Source organism: Microcebus murinus, chromosome 9 (genome assembly GCF_040939455.1).
Source record: "Microcebus murinus isolate Inina chromosome 9, M.murinus_Inina_mat1.0, whole genome shotgun sequence".
In the NCBI taxonomy this organism is placed as follows: Eukaryota; Metazoa; Chordata; class Mammalia; order Primates; family Cheirogaleidae; genus Microcebus; species Microcebus murinus.
The window spans coordinates 43,866,274-43,887,914 of NC_134112.1; the positions used below are offsets into that span (position 1 = coordinate 43,866,274).

At 36.4% G+C, this 21,641-nt stretch overlaps 1 protein-coding gene across 4 annotated transcripts in view; it reads right to left on the bottom strand.

Annotated features, from left to right (window-relative positions):
- Window positions 1-21,641, bottom strand: part of DYNC1I1 (dynein cytoplasmic 1 intermediate chain 1) — a 299,135-nt gene that overhangs the window by 219,284 nt on the left and 58,210 nt on the right. For all 4 annotated transcript variants that reach the window (XM_012757075.2, XM_012757068.2, XM_012757076.2 and 1 more), the window contains one exon: window positions 1,839-1,954. In XM_012757075.2, the coding sequence (XP_012612529.1) occupies window positions 1,839-1,954 (116 nt within the window). The remainder of the gene's footprint in view (window positions 1-1,838; window positions 1,955-21,641) is intronic.

A 21,641-nucleotide genomic window follows, 5' to 3' on the forward strand; every position in this document is an offset into this window, starting at 1 on the left:
TGAGTCTTGTGAACAAAACAGAAAAAAACTTCTGCCAATAGCTGAGAAATAAATTCCTCCTTTCCTGCTGCTTAAACCACAGAACAATGAGAGCTCCCAAGCTCACTCTGCAGTAATAAACTGGAATGTACAGGCTTTTCCTTTTGATGTGTTCGAGCTTAAATGTTTAGAGCTGATGCCTTTTCATCCTTAATTTATCTTCCCTTGTAAATATTTCTTTACCTCTTCCAATACCTTAAGTATACACATTTAAAAAAATAATTCGCTCCTTCTCTTATTTCAGCTGTATAACTTTATGCTATGGGTCAAATTTGGGGCTAAATAAACATACCTCTAGCTACAGCTCTGCAAATATCTCTGGCAGCAAATTAAATCAAACAAATGTTTTGGTTGGGCGGTGAGGATGTTTTTTAACGATCTTCATGTTCTTGTCTGGAGACCCAAGGATAGAATAGGTGAACTCTCACAGGCTTTTCTAATTTTGTATTTTCTTTTATTTTTTTCTTTCTGACTTTATTTTCTGCCACGTTTAATATACAGTGTTCGTTTGTTAGATTGGTTGGTTTACAATTTAACCACCAGAGGGTGCTACTTGTTCACTTCTAAAATTCATTTTGCTCTAGGTCTTGAAAAATGGAGGCCCAGCTGCTAAAGAAACCTCCCCAGGACAGCATTAAGGTGGAAAGGTTTTCAGGAGGCCTGAAGGCAGTGCTGGACTTGAAGGGGTCAGATTTCACTTTGCTTTTCATGTTATGAATTTAGAACAATAATTGAAAATCTTTGTAGCTTGCAGAAACCAAACTGCACCGATTTATATATATATTTGCTGTAAACCACCCAATGCTAGTCATTTTTCTGTTTTCAAGGTTTTGTTCAGTAATTACTACAGAACAGCAATGAACCTGGAATTTCAATTGGTGAGAGGTCACACCAGACAATAAAATAACAAAGTAAAAAGAGAATTTGCTTTGCTGTACGATGTTAGTCTCTAACAATGGAGCTTTCACTTACCCTATTTCAGCAAATACATCTCCTGCTTCTACTTGTGCATAATTTTGCTTTGGTATAATGTTTGACTTCTAGGGAGCATTTGATTTATCAGCTTCAGCTTCTCTTATTAGCATGTATTTACGATTCATGAGATTTGTATGTGAATTTTTCACTCGATATTTTCTGGTATACCCAAAGGAGGTATGGAGTTTAATTCCCATTCGTCTATATCGAGCTTGCATGGAAAATATTTTTAAATTGTGGTCAGACACTCTTGGGTGTTGTCACCTGAATTAGCAAAGCAAATCAGGAGTCGGCAAAGTTTTCCTGTAAAGGGCTGGATTTTAGGCTTTGGGAGTCATAAGGGCTCTTTCACAACTACTCAACCCTAGCATTGTAGCAAGAAAGTAACTATAGATGCCAATGGTTGGATGTGGCCGTATCCCAACAGTGCTTTATTTCCAGGAGTAGGTGGTGGCCTGCAGTTTGCTGACCCTTGCAAATGATGTATGTTAATCTATACACTCTTCTTATTGATAAAATTCAGAAAAGTTTTTATTACAATACTGTCCCGTGATGATTTTCATCCTCCTCACACAGTTTTGATGTAGTAAGACCTCACCAGTTTACCCACTTCAAAGTTCCTGGGTCCCTTGGAAGAGTATCACTATGTTCTCTCTCTATAGCTTTCAAAGTCGGAGCTGCAGGAGCCGTTGGCTTTCAGTGCACCATTATGTTTGTATCTATGAACATCTCTTTTGGTAAGATATGAAATCAACAAGAAGGATGTCACTCCCTGGTAATTTACCCAGAGATAATATGGAAAGTAAATAAAAGACATAGTTTACCTTCGGATTGATGTGTAGCGAGAGGAGTCTGGGTCTCCTTTGAGTAGGACACTACTTCCCTCGGCTGGAAGTCCACTTGGGTAACCTTCGACACGCCCAGCTTATGCAGTCGTCTTCTGCAAAGGACAAGGAATAAATGCTTAGAGAGGGAAGGCATTCCTTGCAGAAGAGCTGTCAGTAATAAAAACAAAGCACTCAAACAAACAAGCCACAAACACTCTCAGCTTCTCAGTACAAGCAGAACTGGCCCTGGGCTGGAAGTCAGGACACCTGGGTTCTTGGCCCTCTTTGGCCCTCTTTTGCTGAGTGATGTCAGATAAGACGCTCATACTGACCCTCAGCTGGACCAAATAAAGTCTTGGTCCAGCTCAGATGAGACCCCCTTCCATTCTGAGCATCCCTGATTCTACTGGGCTAAGCTTTATTAAGGGAACTTTCATTTGCAATACAGGATTCCAGTCTCTCAGGCGAGATGAGAAAAAGAAAAGCAAAGCTTCTCAAATCTGAAGAAAAGAGAAATGATTTCCTCAGTAGAGTAACACATTCTCTATGATGGCAGTGAGGGCGCCATATTTCAAGGGAGGAGTATATCACTTCTCATTTCTCCAGAAAAGGAAGGAACACAGATCAGCATGTGAGTTTGTTTGAACGACACACTGATACATAGCACAGAGGAGTGAAAGGGACACTGTGCTCAGAGTGATAAAGTCTTAGCATAGCATTCCAGAGCTAACTGTGACCATGTGAAAAATCATTTCTGAATCTCTAGGCAGCACTTTAAGAGTTTTCAGATGTCTTTAATCCACTATGTCACCTGCCTTTATGACATCGCTATGAAGTGTGTGGACACATGTTATTGTCTCCATTTTACAGATGGTGAAAGTGAGATTCAGTTTAAGAGACGTGGCCAAGTATATACAACTTGCAAATGGTAGAAATAGAGTTAATATTGACCCAACTGCTGGTCCACCATGCCAAACTCCTACCTAAGGTTCTTGCTGGTGACTTCTGAGTTTCTTCAAATATCCAACGTGCCCCCGGAGACACCAGGAACTATCTAGTTGCAGAGGCAGTGTTGTCTGCTGGTTAAATGCTTGGACTCTAGCCCCACCACTTGCCAGCTGTCACGTGTTATCTTGAACAAGTTACTAAGCTCTCTGTGCCTCAGCCTCCTCATCAGTAAAACGGAGATAACAGTACTTTCTAATATGATTACTACGGGTGAGGTATATGTACCACATACATATAATGCACATACCACATATATATATATTAAGTATTCAGATATACATAATTTACAGACATATATACGAACAGTTTCTAGAACATTATTTTTAGTATGTAGATTTAGTATTAGTATTAGACATATTCGACTATGCTTCTAAATAATTTCCAGGCATACAATATGTGTGTGTCTCTGTCAGAGAAAGAGGAAAAGGAGTAATACCCATTTAGCCAAAATCTGACATTCCCTAGCTCCCTAAGATCAATAAAAGCAAACTCTATACATAGTATTATACTTAATAATACTTATTATTTTGATGGTATATTATTAATATAATATTAAGTAAATATATTATTATAATACAATAATAATATTATTTATATTATGATAATACACTGCATTATTGCCTAATTTCTTCTCCTTTAAATTATTATAAAAATGAGAGAGAATGAATATCACAGTTAGGAATTTTCACACACAATCTCCCCAAAATTCTAGGAAAAGAAAAATTCTGCTTTTCTATTATTCTTAATTGTGGTGAGATCTAAGTTGTGCACAAAGTAGATAGATACAAGCAAAGACACACTCGCTGGTTTAAAGGACAAGCCTAGCCGGCTGTCTCTACAGTCCAAATAAGCGTGACTGAAGCCTGCACTGGGCTGGTTTCCCTGGGAGCTCTCCACCACCACGAGAGGCACAAGAGGGCCAGGCTGGGTCCCCTCACTGCCATGCAGCCTCCTCAGAAACAGAAACAGAAACAGAGGGAAGCACACAGAAAGTGCTGGAAACTAAATTATCAAATGTGGTAAAAGGCTCAAAATTTCAAAGTAAGAAATTCAATGTATTAGTTTAAAACCTCCTTGGGTCAGAAAATAATGTTTTCCTTCCTTCTGAAATGGGGCTTTCTTGAAGCATCTGAAGAAGAAAACATGAAGAGACACCCCAGGACTGCTTGAGGCAAAGCCCTTCCTGCTGTTAATTAGCCCAGAGCATCTTCCTAAGGTCCCAATAGGCCAGTCTTTATTACAAGCAAGGAGATGGAAAAGAAACCACTTCAAATTGGGGCCACCCCTGGCACCGAGAGATCACCCTGGACCCTGTACTGCCATGAGCCCCTGTGTGAGGCGACACGGTCTCCAGGCTCTGGTCAAGTGGTAGCTTCACCTACAGGCAGCGACTCCAGGGTATCTTGCTAACACGACATAAGCTGCAGACATATTCTATTTGGTGACCAGCAACAGGCACTGGGCAATAGGAAGCTGATCTGTAATGTGACAATCCACCATGGCAAACAGAAACCGGCTGGTGAGTCAGCATAGCACAATGGTTAAGTCGTGCACTCGTACAACTCGTACAGAAACTGGGTTCAAATCCCTGCTTTGTCACGTACCAGCTGAATGGTAGACAAAACTTTGGGACAAGTGACAAACCCCTCTGAGCCTCATGTTTCTTATCCTAAAATGGGTACTTATCATTGACTCATACAGATTACATGATGCTAATACTTGTAAAGCACTTAGTTTAGTGCCTGGCAACACAGCAAGTGGCTCTTGGCTCAAACAGCTCTACTTTTAATTTACTTTTTTTTTTTTGAGGATTATAAGAATGCCTATATTTGTAAAAAAAATCAGAGAAAGCATATTTATGAATGTTCTAAATTAAAGATCCTTTAAGATAGTAGAGTTGATGATTTCTGCCAATAAGACAAGAATTACACTTCTAATTTCTTTGGGTACAGATATAGGTTTTCACTGCTTGGGAGAGTCTATTTGCTTTATTTTAAACTAAAAGTATTATTTATTACTGTGAAACTTCTCAGTTTTCAAAATTTAGCTTGATGAAGTGTGTTTATCCTAGTAAAACAAAAAATATTTTATTTTCTCAATAGTTATTGAAAAATTTCAACTAGTTTTTCACCGATGCTGTGTTTGTGAGTTCAGGGTCCCAGTTAGACCCAAGTCATCAAAAAGAAACAAAAGCTGAGTCGTCGTCCTAAGATTCTCCCAATGTACCGATCGGTTGACACACTGATAGACTTATGGTTCTCCTGGCTTGAGGGTGAATCTGTCTCAGATAGTTTGTAATTTTAAACCCACTATTTAAAACACATCTTAGAGGGGACTGGTAGATTACTGCATCTTTCCATACAACCTCAAGATTGATTAAGCCACGTTTATACCAAATGCTTTTATTCTTTGTGCCCATTTTGCTGGTGTTTTGGTAACCACATAATTACAATATGCTGGACACTTTTCATACAGTATCTTATTTTATCTTTGTTAAAATTTTATATTATATTCCAATTTTACAGATGAGAGAACTGAGGCTCAGTGATGTTGAGAAATTTGGCAAAAATCACAAAGGTAGTAAGGGGAAGAGCTAGGCCTTGGCTCTATCAAACAGTTAGTCCAGGGGCCATGTGCTTCAAAACTGTGCTACACTGACCTTTATCCTGATGCCTAATGGCCATCAGAGGCACACTTCTTACAACCTAATATAGAAGTCTGAACATACGCATTCATTTTATAAACATGAGAAAGGATTCTTGAGAAGTGGCCTGGCTTAAGTGATCAGGACATCATGCTTCTGAGGTAAGCACCGCACCATCGCCTCAGCCCCAGCTGTTCCAGAAAAGATGGCCAGAAAGTTGCGCCCTCCTGGCAAAGACCTTCCTCTGGTGTGTTCTCCAAGTCCTCACTACAAGTTGAACTATTAATATTAACACTTAGCAAAGGAGGAAGAGAAAGACAAAACAAAACACTGTAGCATTAATACTACTATAGCTCCCATTCCTTCTAGGCAGAGTACAAAGTCCACGCTGGCTCCTCAGTTCTGAGTCCATAAGACCTTTCCTGCCATTGCATCTCACCTCCTGTAGCTCATGTCCTGCTCCCTGTACACACAGATACTTCTACCATAGCCCTTGCTACATGCCACTGTACAGTCACGAGTGCTTAACAACAGGGATATGTCCTGAGAAATACATTGTTAGGTGATTTCATTGTGCAAACACCATGGAGTATACTTATACAAACCTAGATGTTATAGCCTGCTAGCCTAGATAGTACTGCCTATTGCTCCAAGGCTACAAACCTCTATAGCATGTTATTGTTCTGAATACTGTAGGCAACTTTAACAGTGTTAAGTATTTCTGTATCTAAATATATCTAAACATAGGAAACATAGTAAGTATATAGTATTACAATCTTCGTATATTTGGTCCATTGTTGACCAAAATGTCACTATGTGTTACATGGCTATATTCATGTCTTTTCATGTCTGTCTCCTCTGAATTTACTGCAAACTTACTTATTTATCCCTTGCCAATTTATCTCTGCAGCCTAGGGCTTACATTAGGGTAAGGTAAGAGCAGGCACTAAATAAATACTTGAGGAAGGAAGAGAGGGAGGAAAGGCGGAAGTGATGTAAAAATATAAACTGAGATGTGAATTATCTATGTCCTGGCTGACATGGCATTATCATTAAAACATACTGTGTATTTTCATCTTGGTAATTTATTCCAAATTAAGAGGGTTTAATGAAAGGGTTAATTAAGAGGGTTTAATTTTAAAATTGCTGAACTGTAGTGCTTTAAATAGTTTTGAGAAAATAAGCAATTCAATGTCACTTAAGCAGTACAATACAGTGTCATATATTTGGATTAATTGTGACTACATTTAACAAATGCAGAGAAAACTCAAACTGGAGAAATCCTAGAGCAGGGATTTCCAAAGTGTGGTATCTGACCAGCAGCACCACAACTACTAGGGAATAGGTTACAGTGCAAATCACAGTCCCTGCCCCAAACGCACTGAACCAGAAATTCTGGGGGAGGGGTCCAGTAATTTGTGTTTTAGGAATCCTGTCCATGCTCCACTTCTTCCTTACTTGGTGATTCTGATGCCCACTACCGGTTGAGTATCACTGGCTTAGAAACATTAGCTAGAGTAAAGAGATAGAAACCTCATTGTTTAGCCAGATCTGCTTGAACCTGCCCACTCTGCAACCAGATTCCAGAGTAAGAAGCCTTAGTGCCACTGAATGGGGGAAGATGATTTTGAAGCAACCTTATAAAGTTCTATGAGCCAGGCCAAATGAAAAGAGGGGGAAAGAGAGAAGATGAAGGCTGGATAGAGTAGATTGCAGTGTATACAATATTAAGAAACTGGCTCAAGAATCTATGCTAGATATAAAACTAAAAAGAAAGTTCCAGATAGAAAATTCCAGATGTGCTGGACAATAGAACCACAGATCCTTGACAAGCTGACTTGGCATCATCCTTAAGTGACATGGGGCCAACCATCTCCCCAGAACTGGGATTGGAATTCCCACAAAAAGTCCTGGAAGCTTCCTTTCCACCTTGTCCTGTCAACTTGGCTGAACAAGCTTATTTAGCAAAGCCACAGTGCACCAAAGTTCAAATGTTTATTCCGAAAAGAAAAATCAGATCTTGATAAAAAATAAAAAAGTTGAAGCTACTTAAAGTTGAGAAGGTTATTTGCCACTTCTCAGGGTGCAAAGATTTCCAGTTTACCACTAGCATAGTCCTATCTCCCCAGGTGCTGTTCATTTGTCCTGGATTGGACATTATGAATCACAAGAAGAAAAATACTCCCTTGTATGGATCACTGTCCCCATTTCTCTTTCTGTTTCTGGTTGAGACTTTGTCTATCTACCCAAAATAAGGTTACATGGCTTTGCTAACTATTTAAGAAGTTTTATCTAAGGAGGATGAAGCCCAAAGCATAATGTAAGTAAGATCTATTATATTTACTAAAGCTAAAGAAAGTTAGTGTTATACAGACTTGCTCTCAAATAAAAGGATTCTGTCTTATCATTAATAGCATAAGAAACATGTACCTGGCCATTCGGATTTTAATATATATACACCATGTGCCTCTTTTCCTATTTGAAAGATAGAAAGTAAATTTCAAGAAAAACGTTAATAATATTTTAGAATGTAATTACAAATTTAAATGTTATTTTTCATACTATGGAGAATAAATCTGTATAAAGCATAGACTTATGTACTAAAGTGCAATACTCTAGCTTTGTCTCCATTTTTTTGGAAAAGACTCATTCCTTTCAAAGCCATGAAGAACTTCAGTTTCTGGAGCTTTTGCATCCGTACCCTGAAATGTGGAGGACAGACACTGTTTTGTGCCTACACGGGAAGTGCTAAAGAAAACCCACCAGATTTCAAAGAAACTATTAATACTTAATAGAATCTTGTACCTTTAAGAATAAAGGTTAAAAACATAAATAGGAAAATAATTTTGACATATCAAGGAGCTGGGTGAATGGGGGATTGCTTATGGATGGTAAGGGAAAGCAAAGCTCTTTGGCCAGAGACTTAAGATCAAGGCTATCTTAATTTTCCTTTATTAAAATAAATTCACATACTATGAAATTTCCCCCCTCAAAGCATACAATTTAGTGGTTCTTAGTCACAAAGTTGGGCAATCATCATCACTATCTAATTACACAACCTTTTGTTACCCCAAAAGAAACCCTGTACCTTATGGAAGTCACTCCATATTCCTTTCTCCCCAGCCCTTGGCAACCACTAATATATTTTCTATCTACTTTTAAGTCAACAGAATAATACAATGTGTGGCCTTCTTGTCTCATTTCTTTCACTTAATTTTAATGTTTTAAAGTTCATTGATACTTTAGCACATATCTTTGTGTCATTCCTTTTTATTGATGAATAATATTCTATTGTATGGATATATATTATTTTTAATCCATTCATCAGTTGGTAGACATGAAGGTTGCTTCTGCTTTGGTCTGTTGTGAATAATGCTGCTATGAACATTAGTGTACAGTTAGCCTTTTTATTCCCGGCTCTGCATCCTCAGATTCAACCAATCGCTGATCAAAAATATTTAAAAAGAAAAACAATAACAATAGCACAATAAAAATAATACAAGTAAAAAAATAGAGCATAACAACTATTAACACAGCATTTACATTGTATTTGGTGTTATAAGTAATCTAGAGATGATTTAAAGTATATGGGAGGATGTGCACAGGCTACATGCAAATATTACACCATTGTATATCAGAGACTTGAGCACCCCAGGATTTTGATATCTGGGGTGGGTGGGGTACATCCTGGAACCAATATCTTGAGGATACAGAGAGACAACTATACAGGTTTTTCTGTGGACATATGGTTACGTTTCTCTTGAATATGAACCTTGGAGTGGAGTTGCTGGATCATACGGCAGGTAATTCCATAGTTAACTTTTTGAGGAACTGCCAAACTATTTTTCAAAGTGGTTGCACCATTTTATATTTCCACTAGTAATGTATGAGGGTTCCAATTTTTCTATATCCTCCTCAACTTTTATTATCTGTCTTTTTTACTATTGCATACCAGTGAATATAAAGTGTTATTTCATTGTGGTTTTGATACACATTTCTCTGATGGCTAGTGTTGTTGATCATCTTTTTCTTGTACTTATTTTGTTTGTATATCTTCTCTGGACTATTCAAATTTTTTCCCATTTAAAAATTGGGTAATTTGTCTTTTTTCTATTGAGTTATAAGAAATTTTTATATATTCTGTTCTTTTTTTAATTATTTGACACCACAGTGACTTGGGAATATATATTCTGAATACTAGATCTTTATCATATATGTGACTTGCAATATTTGCAGTCATTAAATGGGTTGATTTTTCAGTTTCTTGACAGTGTCTTTTAAGGGCAAAAGTTTTCAATTTTAATGAAATCCAATTTATCTATTTTTTCATTGGTAGCTTGTCTTTTGGCGTCATACCTAAAAAAAAAAGTCATTGCCTAGTGCAAGATCATGAAGATTTAAATCTATGTTTTCTCCAAAAACTTTTATGGTTTTAGCTCTTAAATTTAGGTTTTTAATACACTTTGAGTTAATTTTTGTATATAGTGTAAGGTAGGGGTCCAACTTCATTCTTCTGCACGTGGCTATCCAGTTTTCTCATGCTTAATTTTCTTAATGTTCAGTGGCAACATTGAGCATGGGAGCATAGAAAAGCTTTTGTCATGAATATTGATCCTCTTTGATGCCATCTGCTCCAGGCAGGAGCTAAATCTAACAGTGGAATGATTGACTCAAGGTGGGGGAACCCCATCACCTGACAGCTCCTGAGGGCTCATGAAAGCTCTTACCATAGATCTTAGCAACCTCAGCATGTTGCTTTTTTTCTTTCCTTTCTTTCCTTTTCACATAAAAGAAGGAGACAAGAGAATTCCCGAACACATTTGGTAGTAATGTAAATTAGTATAGCCGTTATGGAAAACAGTATGGAGTTTCCTCAAAATATTAGAAATAGAACTACCATATGATCCATCAATCCCATTACTGGGTATGTATCCGAAGCAAGTGAAATCAGTATGTCAAAGAGAATCTGCACCTCCATGTTCATTGCAGCATTATTCACAATAGCCAAGATATGGAGTCAACCTAAGTGTTCATCAAGAGATGAGTAAGTAAAGAAAATGTGGTCTATGTACACAATGGAATACTATTCAGCCATAAAAAGAAGGAAATCCTGTCATTTGTGATAAAATGGAGGGCATGATGTTAAGTGAAATAAGCCAGGCACAGAAAGACATATGAGTGCATGTCGAGAATATAAAAAAAGTTGATCTCATAGAAGTAGAAAAGTAGAAAGGTGGTTACCAGGGTCTGGGACAGTTGGGGAGAGGGAGTTGGAGCGATATTGGTCAAAGGATACAAAATTTCAGTTACACAGGAGGAGTAAGTTCAAGAAATCTATTGCACAACACGGTGACTATAGTTAGCAACAATGGGGTTACACCTCAATAAACGCATTGTAAATTAAAAGAATCAGAAGTGAAATCCTCATAAGTCAAAGATCATCTGTGTTACATTCCTGAAAAATGCTAAAAGAGTAAATATTAAGTGTTCTCACCACAAAATGATTACTATGGGAAATAATACATATATGTTAATAAGCTAGATTTAGACATTCCGCAGTACATACATACTTTAAAACATCAGGTTGTACATGACAAATACATATAATTTTATCTGTCAATTAAAAATAAAATTATAAAAAGAAGAATAAAAGGTAGCCAAAAATAAGAGCCAACAGGAGTGTCCCACTAAGTGGGACAGGAGAGTATGATGAGAAGATGTGTTTGGACAAATGAAGTAGGTTTTAGTGAAACTAGAAGGCCTAATGTGAGCAGGACTAAAGGGTGGACAGGACTCAGTTAAGTGGAAAGGAATGAGGACGGTCTCCTAGGGAGATACCCTGCATATACAAAGACCTGGAGACTGAACTCACATTTTATGCCTGAGATGCCAGTTTGCAGAATATAAGTTTTAAGTTGGGAGCAATAAGAGGCAAATTTAGAAAGGGATATTGAGGCCACGTTATTAGAGGGCTTTAAGTATCAGTTTAAAGAACATGGACTTTATGCTGTAGAAAATGAGGAGTTATTAAAAGTTACTGAATAAGAAAGTGAGAGCTGCAAGATGGCATTTAAAATATATCAGTATAGAAACTATGTGAAAAATGGAATCTAAGCCCCCTTCTGACAAACAAGGAGCAGCTGTCAGGTGTGGAAAGTGACTGGACCTTAGAAGTTGACTATGGAGCAAACGGGGTGGGTGGGCTCAGGAACCGAGCAAAATCCAAGCGAAACATCAATTCAAAGGAGAAGCCAGAGAAAAGATTCCTGGATTTCTGATTAATGTTCTGACAAAGTGTGGACACTTGGTCCAAGGTGATGAAAAAGCACTCAGCAGTGACAGTACTGGGAATGGAGAGACAATGGCACAATTTGGAGACTCTGGGAAAGAATTTAGGGTAGACCTTACTAGTTTACTTGATATGGAGGGTGAAGAAAAAGGAATGGATTAGCGATTACTTCAAAGCTTGGCCTTACGGGAAGAAAAGTGAGTGGTGTGACTGGAAGACACAAGGGAATCTAGAGAAATATCCGCTTTGGGGTAAAAATGAGTGGTTTAATGGGTAATTTTATGATGAGGGCTTTTCTGCTTGTAGGAGTTGTAAGACCAAAGCTTGGAGAAGACAAAGTTGAAAATGAGGCCCTGGGAGGCACCTGGTGAGAGTCATAGAAAAAATGCTATCTTCATAAAAAAAGAGAATATAGGAAGCTAAGGGCACAAACTCATGCAATATGAAAGAGATTTTAAAATGACGAGGAGTTAATTTGTTTTCCAAACACTGAATTCTAATGTAATGAGGGGTCAGGGTGTGACACCTCAAGGACTGATTGCTAGAGTTGGGACTGGGCACCACACTGGGGAAGGGAACCCGGCCTTGCGGGCCCCCATCACACCACAGAGATTTGTCACCTGTGCTCAGAGTGGGCATTTTGCTCCAAGTCCCGAGAAGCAGCGACAGTTGACCTTTTCTGACTACCCCAAGAAAGATGAGCTTCCATTCTTCTCTGTTCACATTTTAAAAATCATTTTAGGAAGTATTTATTTCGTGTCCATGATATTTGCTTCTTACTGTGCAGAGATATTAGTTTGGCAGCTAAAGCATTTTTCCTGAACAGAAGCAAATGTCAAGTCTGGCTCCAGTCAACAGGCACAGCCAAAGGGTTAGCTTTGAATTTCATAGTACAAGTAAATCTTGTAAAATTTTACAAGAGGGAAGGGAAGTATCTAGGATGAGGGAAGTATCAAAATAGTCATGGTTACAACCAAACTTGGCAAGATTGGTGGAGGTTTTGCTATCAAGGCCTTACTTTACAAAGGAAATTAAAAGCTCAGAATGATAAGGGCAGAAAGTACAGAAGTGAGTTGTCTCTAATATTATATACAAATGACAATAAGGATATACAAAATTTTATAGGAATAACTTTTTATTGCCTTGCTATTTATGAATAACCTTCCATAGATTTGTAACATAAAGCTATAAAATTATAGAGTTCTTAAAATCACTGAGTACCAAAATATGAGCATGCCTCCCCACCAACCAGCCTTCATTTTTCTGAAATCGAAAGAAAAAGGAATATTTTTTTTAAAATCCAGTTGCTAATGTGGAACAGAAAATACCTTATAACTGCTTACTCAAGATTGTTAGGGGCAGATAACAAAGGCTGGTAGACAGCAGCTTCTCACGAAATGTTTGGGAACAAATAATTATTATGAGTGGTGAGCTCAGTGCTTCCTCCCTCTCTTGTGACAAAATTTTGATTGGATCTGTTAAAACCAATTTATTAAAGTTTTTCATGGGTCAGAATTCACATATATTCACAGATTCTGAAGTCCATTTCACAACTACATTTTGACACGCACACACACACACATGCAGTTTCTGTGGAAGGTACAGCTGAATGTTACTGAAGAGGCAGAAATTGTCAACTTGCTCAAGAATGCAGCTGACGTTATTTTAAAAAAATACCAGGCATTGTTACATGGCAAGCCTTGAAAATTAATTCAAAACAGAGATCTAAACATAATGCGTAAGAACATTTGACGAAACTTGGAGAATAAGCCAAATGAGGGCCTTCCTTCATCAAGGGCTAATTGAGTTATTATTGTTCTGCTAGGCAAATGGCAGTAACTTTAAAAGGTGAAAAGACCTTTAGAACTGCCTACTTAGATTTTCTCTAGTACCTACAATCATCGTGAGGAATATATGCTTCTCTGGTGTCTTTATAGTGTTAGTTTTACTTCTATTATTGACAGAGTAATCTCTCTATTTCACCATAGCAGTTTGGGATGGTGCCTGGCAGATTCGACAGTAATATTCATCCTTTCAGCCAAGCACGTAGATAAGATGGCTTAGAGAAAGAAGAGTTCATTACTTATTAACAGCATCTCACAAAGATTGAAAGAAATTCTAAGTTCCTCTTTCAAGGGCAGAACAGCCAAATCCCTGTTCACAGCTTCAGTTTTCCTTCATTTCTTGCTTCCAAATATTTTTAAATGCCCTATCAAGTGTTTAACATACTAATAGGTAGAGGAAATATAATCATGACGCTTCAACAAAATCAGAAGCCACTAAATATTCCTGTAAGTTATTAGGTTTAATAATTTGGAGAGAGGAGCCCCAAAATACTCTCGTTGCTCATTGATATCTACTGAAAATTGAGAATCTTTCCCCCTCTGCCAGCCCCACCCCTCTCATGTGTACTCAGCCCAACTCCTTGAAGACTGGTGATCTCATGGGTGCATTTGCATTTATGTTCTCTTCATAAGACAACAAAAAAATTATTTTAAATATAATCCCTCCCTCACACTTTCCCATCGCAATTTCATATTTTAAGGACACATTTATTTACTTCCCAGTCTATACAAGCTATTTATGTTCTGTGATCCTTTAACTTGTATGCTTTTTATCCTGTTATTTCATTTTCCCTTCTAGCATCTTTAATTCACTTAATCTATTATAATAACCTAAGAAAACAAAGCATTTTTGATACTTTCCTAAGTATTTTCCTGGTTCAAAAACCAAACAAGCAAAGTTTAATTTATTTTCTTATTTTATTTGCAATTTTTTGAAGCTATTTTTTTCCTGAATGCCATATCATCTCCCTGATTTCTCTCTGCTGCCATTGCTTTGCTGATCACATAGTAAACATACAAGCCAAAATCAAGTGATACAACATTTGTGCTTCTGGACAACAGGGAGTAATAGCGACCAGATTTACCCTTCTGCCTGAAACAACCAAAAAAAATGGAAAGGAAAAAATATATTGTTGAATGATATGACAATTTATAGGATGCTAGAGCTTAATCAATGAAGAACAGTGAAATGTAAGAGAAGGGATATAAACAAAGTGAGCCCCACAATTGCCCAAGCTTCCTGCATTGCAAGAGTTTCTAGGTGATGGTGGAAGGAACCCAGGTGACATCTAGCAGACTCCCTAAGTGGTACAGGCAGAGTTGAGAGTCCAGGGAGACCAGACAGTTAGAGTTCATAGCACAAAATAGCAGAGAGAAGAAGTCTGCACATAGAAAAAGCTCAGAAGATCTACAGGTTAACCCTGAGAATTTAGCTCAGTACTAATCAGCACATATATGTAAGAAAACTACCTGAAGCCAAGGAAAGAACTATCTGAAAAAAATCAGTTTGGGTCACTCATAGAGAAATAGTCCCTGTTCACATAAGCCACATTGGAAAACCTCAAGATATATGGGGCATTATGTGGAGCACACACAAGGATCTTTCCTCGGTAGTAGAGATTAATTAGCCCTAAACTAAGCCCTCCTCTAGGCCCAACTAAAAGTCTTAAAAGCAAAACCTGAAAGAAAGAAACTGTAAACTTACTATGCCTCAGGACAAATCTCAAGAAACTTATAGGGATTCAAATATCTGACACCTAACAAGGCAATATCCACAATATCTCCTATCAATCAAAAATTACCAGACAAGGAGGAAGACTTTAGCAAGATAATAGAATAGGAGGCTCATGAATCTTCCTCCACCCCAAGATGCAGCAAATAAACAGCTACATATGAATCAATTCCCTCTGAGAAAAATCCAGAAATTAATTAAGAGACTCATGTACACTGGGCAACTAGAAAAATTCCCATTTCAAAACAGGTTGGAGACGTGGAGACATATTCTTGATATAAATCTCACTCTCAGTACATTATACAATCAAGGGGGAATCCGCATCTCTCAGCTTCTTCCTAAGTAGTGAAGTACTGGACCTAAGTAGTGAAGTAGTGGACCACACACCTAGTGCCCCAAGTTTTACAGTTGCTACCAGAGGAATTGACTCTTAACTTGCCAATTTCTAGAAGCTAATGGGACCTAGCATTTACTACTCCCTTGGGGTGGCAGAGAACAGAGGCAGCTTTAAATGGGCACTCAAGCACTTCCCATGCCTCTTCCCCCTAGCTTGGCACAGAGTGAGTAGGCAACAAAGCCCCATTCCAAGCTTTTTCTTATGGGTTAGATTGTATATCAAAAGCCCTTGGCTTTTCCAGCTGCTGCCCAAGGACTTGGCTTCTAACTAGCTTGCATCCTGAAGTTAACAGGGCAGGTAATCAGTAGTCTCCTAGGAGTTTAAAGAGTGTGTGGACATGTCCCATGGCTCCTTCTCCCAGGTCACTCCAGCAAAGAAACCAAGCTTCCAGCTTCTCCTTAGAAGGAGTTGGACTATGCAATAAGTGCCCTGAATTTTCCAGCTGCTGCCTGAAAATTTGGCTACTAACTCATTTATTTTGGAAGTTGACATAGCCCAGTATTCACTAGTTACCTGGGGTCTACAGAGAATAAACCCATGATTTTGAATGGTGTTACAGGCTTTTCCCATGACTCCTCCTTCCAGATCTCTTTAGTAATAAAGCCCAGCTCTCAGTTTCTCTCTGGAAAGAATTACACTACACATCTAGTACCTTGACTTTTTCAGCTGCTACCCAAGGATCTGGCTCCTAACTTTCCTGTTTCTTGGAGCTGACAGGGCAGGAAATCACTAGTCTCTGGGAGTTTAAATGAGTGTGTGGATACTTCCCAGAGCTCCTCCCCCAAATCACTCTAGAAATAAACCCAAGCCTCCAGCTTCTCCCTAGAAGGAATTGGACTACTAATCTAAATCTCCAACTTTTCTAGTTGCTACCATAGGAACTGGCCTCTAACTTGCATATATCTGAGAGCTGAAGGGTCCAGCACTTTCTAGAGCCCTGGGGCAACAGAGAGTAAAGTAATGATTTGAAAGGGCCTGCTGTCTGAAGGAACATACAGGTATTTGCCACAGCTCCTCTTCCTGGTGAAGGGCAGAACAAATGGGTGATAAACTCCAGCTCCCAGCTTCTTCCGAGGAGAGAAGAAATTGGACTACACATCTAGTAGAGCAATTATTTCAGCTGCTACTCAAGGAACTGGCTCCTATTTTGCCTGTCTCAGGGCATTCATGGGACTCTCCATACTCTAATCTCCTGGAGGCCACTAAGAAAAAAGATGGCAGTTTGGAAGCACAAGGTTTGAAAAGGATCTCTGGCCAGGCTGATTGATGAAGATGGTCTCTTATTTAAGACCAGTCTATGACTGGGAGAGATGGATGTTTTGTCAAATGTGCAGAAACACAGAGAGTCAAGGACAATGAAGAAACATGAAATATGTTCCAAATAAACAAACTAGATAAATCTCCTAAAACCAATTTTAATGAAATGGAGATACATGATTTACCCTACAGAGAATTCAAAATGTCAATCATAAAGATACTCACTGAAGTCAGGTAGAGCAATGCATGAACAAAGTGAGAATCTCAACAAAGAGAAAAAAGCAAGCAGGACTAAAGCAAGCTAAAAAGCTTCTGCACAAAAAAGAAAACACTCAAAATGAGAAGGCAACCTATAGAATAGGAGAAAATATTTTTAATCCCTATTTTTGATAAGGGGCTTAATATATAAAATATATAAGGAACTAAAACAACTCACTAGTAAAAATAAGAATAAACTGATTTAAAAATGGGCAAAGGATATAAATAGACTCTTCTCCAAAGAAGACATACAGACAGCCAATAGTTATATGAAAAGGTACTCAATATTATTAATCAGCCAGGAAATGCAAATCAAAATGACAATGAATATCATCTCATATCTGCTAGGATGGCTATTATCAAAAAGACAAAAAATTGTCAAGATATTGGGAAAACATTCTAGTACACTATTGGTGAGACTGTAAATTGGTAGAGCTATTAAAGGAAAAAATATGGAGGTTCTTCAAAAAATTAAAAATAGACCTACTATATGATCCTGTAGTCTCTCTTTTGAGTATATATCCAAACGAAATGAAATCAGTATCTGCACTCCCATGTTTATTGCTGTATTAGTCACAATAACAAAGATATGAATCAACCTAATTATCAACAAATGAATCAGCAAAAAAATTTTGGCATATGTGTGTGTGTGTGTGTACATACATATACAGTAAAATATTATTCAGCCTTAAAAAAAAGAAGGAATCCTGCTATTAGTGACAACATGGATGAACCTGGAGGATATTATGCTAAGTGAAATAATTTGGAAACAGAAATAAAAATATTGCATAATTTCACTTATATGTGGAAAAAGCCAAATTCTACTCTACAAAAAGCCAAATTCATAGGAGCAGAGAGTAGGATGGTTGTTAACGGGAGTGGAGAATGAGGATATGTCGGTCAAAGGGTCCAAAGTTTTAGTTATGCCTTTGTAGAATGAATAAATTCCAGAGGCTTAATATACATCATGCGAACTATCATTAATAAACTATATTGTATACTTGAGAAATTTGCTAAGGGAGCAGATCTTAAAAGTTCTCACCACAAGAACAAAAAGGAAAAGATAACTGTGAAGAGATGGATTTGTTAATTAGCTGGACTGTAGTAATCAGTTCACCATGTATATGTACATTAAAACATCACACTGCACACTTTAAATAAAAATAATTTCAATAGTTTGTTAAATTACTAGACATGTGAAGCCAGAAAATATGATTATAATAAAGAGATAAGTCAATCAATTAAAACTAAGATCTAATACAGAGAATAGCAAGCAAGGATGTTAAAACAGTTTCTAAAACTATTTCATATACTCAACAGTTAACTAGAAACGTGGAAAATATAAACAAAAGACTCAAATTAAACTTGTTAGATGAAAATTGCAATGTATGTAGCCAAAAATTTATTGTATAAGTTCATGAAAAATTAAAAATTACAAAACAAAAGATTAGTGAACATGAAAACATATCAATAGAAACTATCCACAGTGAAACACAGATAGAAAAGAAAAATTAAATAAAGCAAATGAGCTGTGGGAAAACTATAAATTGCTTAGTATCATGTCTTTTGAGTCCCCAAAGGAGGAGAAAGAAGAAGAAAACTATTTGAAAAAATAATAGTCATTTTTCCCCAAATTTTCTGAACACTTTAAACCCACAGATCTAAGAATCTTAACAAACTCCAAGCACAGGAATAATGAAGAAAACTGCACCAAGGAACATCACAATCAAATTGCTCAAAATAAGTGCAAAAGAGAGGGTCATAAAAACAGTCAGAAAAAAAGGCATGTTAAGAAGAATAAACATAGGGACACTAGTAAATTTCTGCTCAAAAACAATACAGATGAGAATACAATGGAGACATATTTTTAAAGTCCTGAAAAAAAATGACTGCCAACTGAGAATTCTATGCCCAGTGAAAATATATTTCAAAAACAAAGATAGAATAAAAACTTTTAAGACATAGAAAGATAAAAAAATTCTTCATCATAAGATTTTTACTACAAAAATTGTTAAAGGATTTCTACCAGGTGGAAGTAAAATGATACTGGGTGGAAATATAGATCTATGTAAAGGAATAAAGAACATTTGAAAAATGTTAATTACATGAGTAAATATGTAAGATATTTTTCTTATTATTTAAATCTCTTTAAGAAAAAATCGGCTGTTTAAACAAAAATAAAAACAAGGCAGTATGTTCTTCATAACATAAAAGTAAAACTTATAACAATAATAGCACAAAGGAAAGAGGAGAGAAATGTAAATGTAAACATATTATAGTGTTCTTATACTTCACATGAAGTGTCAAAATATTACTTAAAGGTTGATTTTGATAAGTTAAGGATGTACATTATAAACCTAAAGCAACCACTAAAATAATAAAACAAAGAGATATAGCTAATAAGTGAAGAAAATATAAAATGGAATCGTACAAATTCAATAAATACAAAAGGAAGAACAAAACAAAGGAAAAGAGAATACATAGGACAAAAAGAGAATAAATACCAACATTATAGAGATGTAAACCTCATCACATTTATAATCATATTAAATATAAATTATGTAAATACTCCTATTAAAAGGCACAAATTGTCAGAATGGATAAAAAGGCATCACTCAATTATTTGTTGCCTACAACAAATGAACTTTAAATGTAAAGAGTCTAATAGGTTAGAAAGCAAAAGGATCAGAAAATACATACCATACTAACACTAGTCAAAAGAAAGCTGGAGTTGCTATACTGATGATAGACAAAATAGATTTCAGAGCAAAATATATTACCAGAAATAAAAAGTCATTTTGCAGTGGTAGAGTAATCAAGTCATCAAGAAAGACATAAGAATACTCAACATTTATGCACCTAATACAAAATTGCAAAATATGAAGTAAAAAATTTCAATAAGAAATAGAAAAATGCCAAATTGTCTTGGAAACTTCAACATTTCCCTCTCAATAATTGTTAGAACTATTAGACAGAAAACCAGTAAACGACATAGAATATTTAAGCAACATAATCAACCAACTTGACCTAATTGACATTTATAGAACATTTTACCTAACAACAGAAGGATACACACCTTTTCAAGGGCACAAAGAAGACTTAGTAAGACAGGCCATACTATGAGCCATAAAAGACTCACTACATTTAATAGGATGCAAGTAATACAAAGTATGTTCTAAACTACAATCGAATTAAATTAGAAATGAATAGCAGAAAGCCCTGTGGAAAATTTCCAAATATTTGTAAACTAAATACCACACTTCTAAATAACACATTGGTTAAAGAAGAAATTACAAGGGAAATTAAAAAATATCTTATAACTGAATTAAAATGGCAAAAATAAAATCAAATTAGCAAGATATCACTAAACAGTGCTTAAGTGGAATTTTATAGCAATAAACACCTGTATTAGAAATGAGGAAATTCTCAAGTCAATAACATCTGCTTCTACTTTAAGAAACTAGAAAAAGAAAAGCAAATTACACATAAAGTAAACAGAAAAAAAGAATAACTAGGACCACATGGAAATCAATCAAATAGAAAATAGGAAAATAGAGAAAATCATTGAAACCAAATATTGTTTCTTTAAGAAGATCAATAAAATTAATAAACCTATGGAAATACTTCTCAGGAGCAATATGAGGAAGGACAAGATTATATCTACAGATTCTGCTCTTACTGAAAGCATAATAAGGGAATATTATACACAATTTTGGGCCAATAAATTTGCCAGTGAAGATGAAATGGGCATGTTACTTGAAGGACAGGAACTGCCAGAGTTTACTCAGGAAAATAAAGATAACCTCCAATGGTACCATTACTATTAGAGTTGCTGAATTCGTAGTTTTAACCTTTCCCCACAATAAAATTTCAAACCCAATTGTTTAACAGTTGAGTTGCAGTCTACTAAATACTTAAGGAATCATTGAAAATTGAAAATATGTTACCAAAAGCACGATCCATAAAAAAAAATGTAAATTGAAATTTGTTAAAATTAAAATAGTTTGCCTTCGTAAAGACACTGCTAAAAGAATGAAAAAGATGGGGGGCAGGGGCAATATTTGTAACCCTAACAATATTTGTACTTCCATAATATGATGAAATAAAAGGAAAATAAATAAATAAAAAGAATGAAAAAGACAAGTCACAGACTAGGAGAAAATATTTAAAAACTATATATCAGATAAACTATTGTACCCAGAATATATAAAGAACTCTCAAAATCAATAATGAGAAGACAAATAACCCAATTCAAAAATAATATACAAGGATAAAAGATTTCAGGAGACATTTCATCACAGGAGATATTCAGATGTCAAAAAAGTACCTAAAGAGATATTCAACATCACTAGTCATTAGGGAAATGCAAAT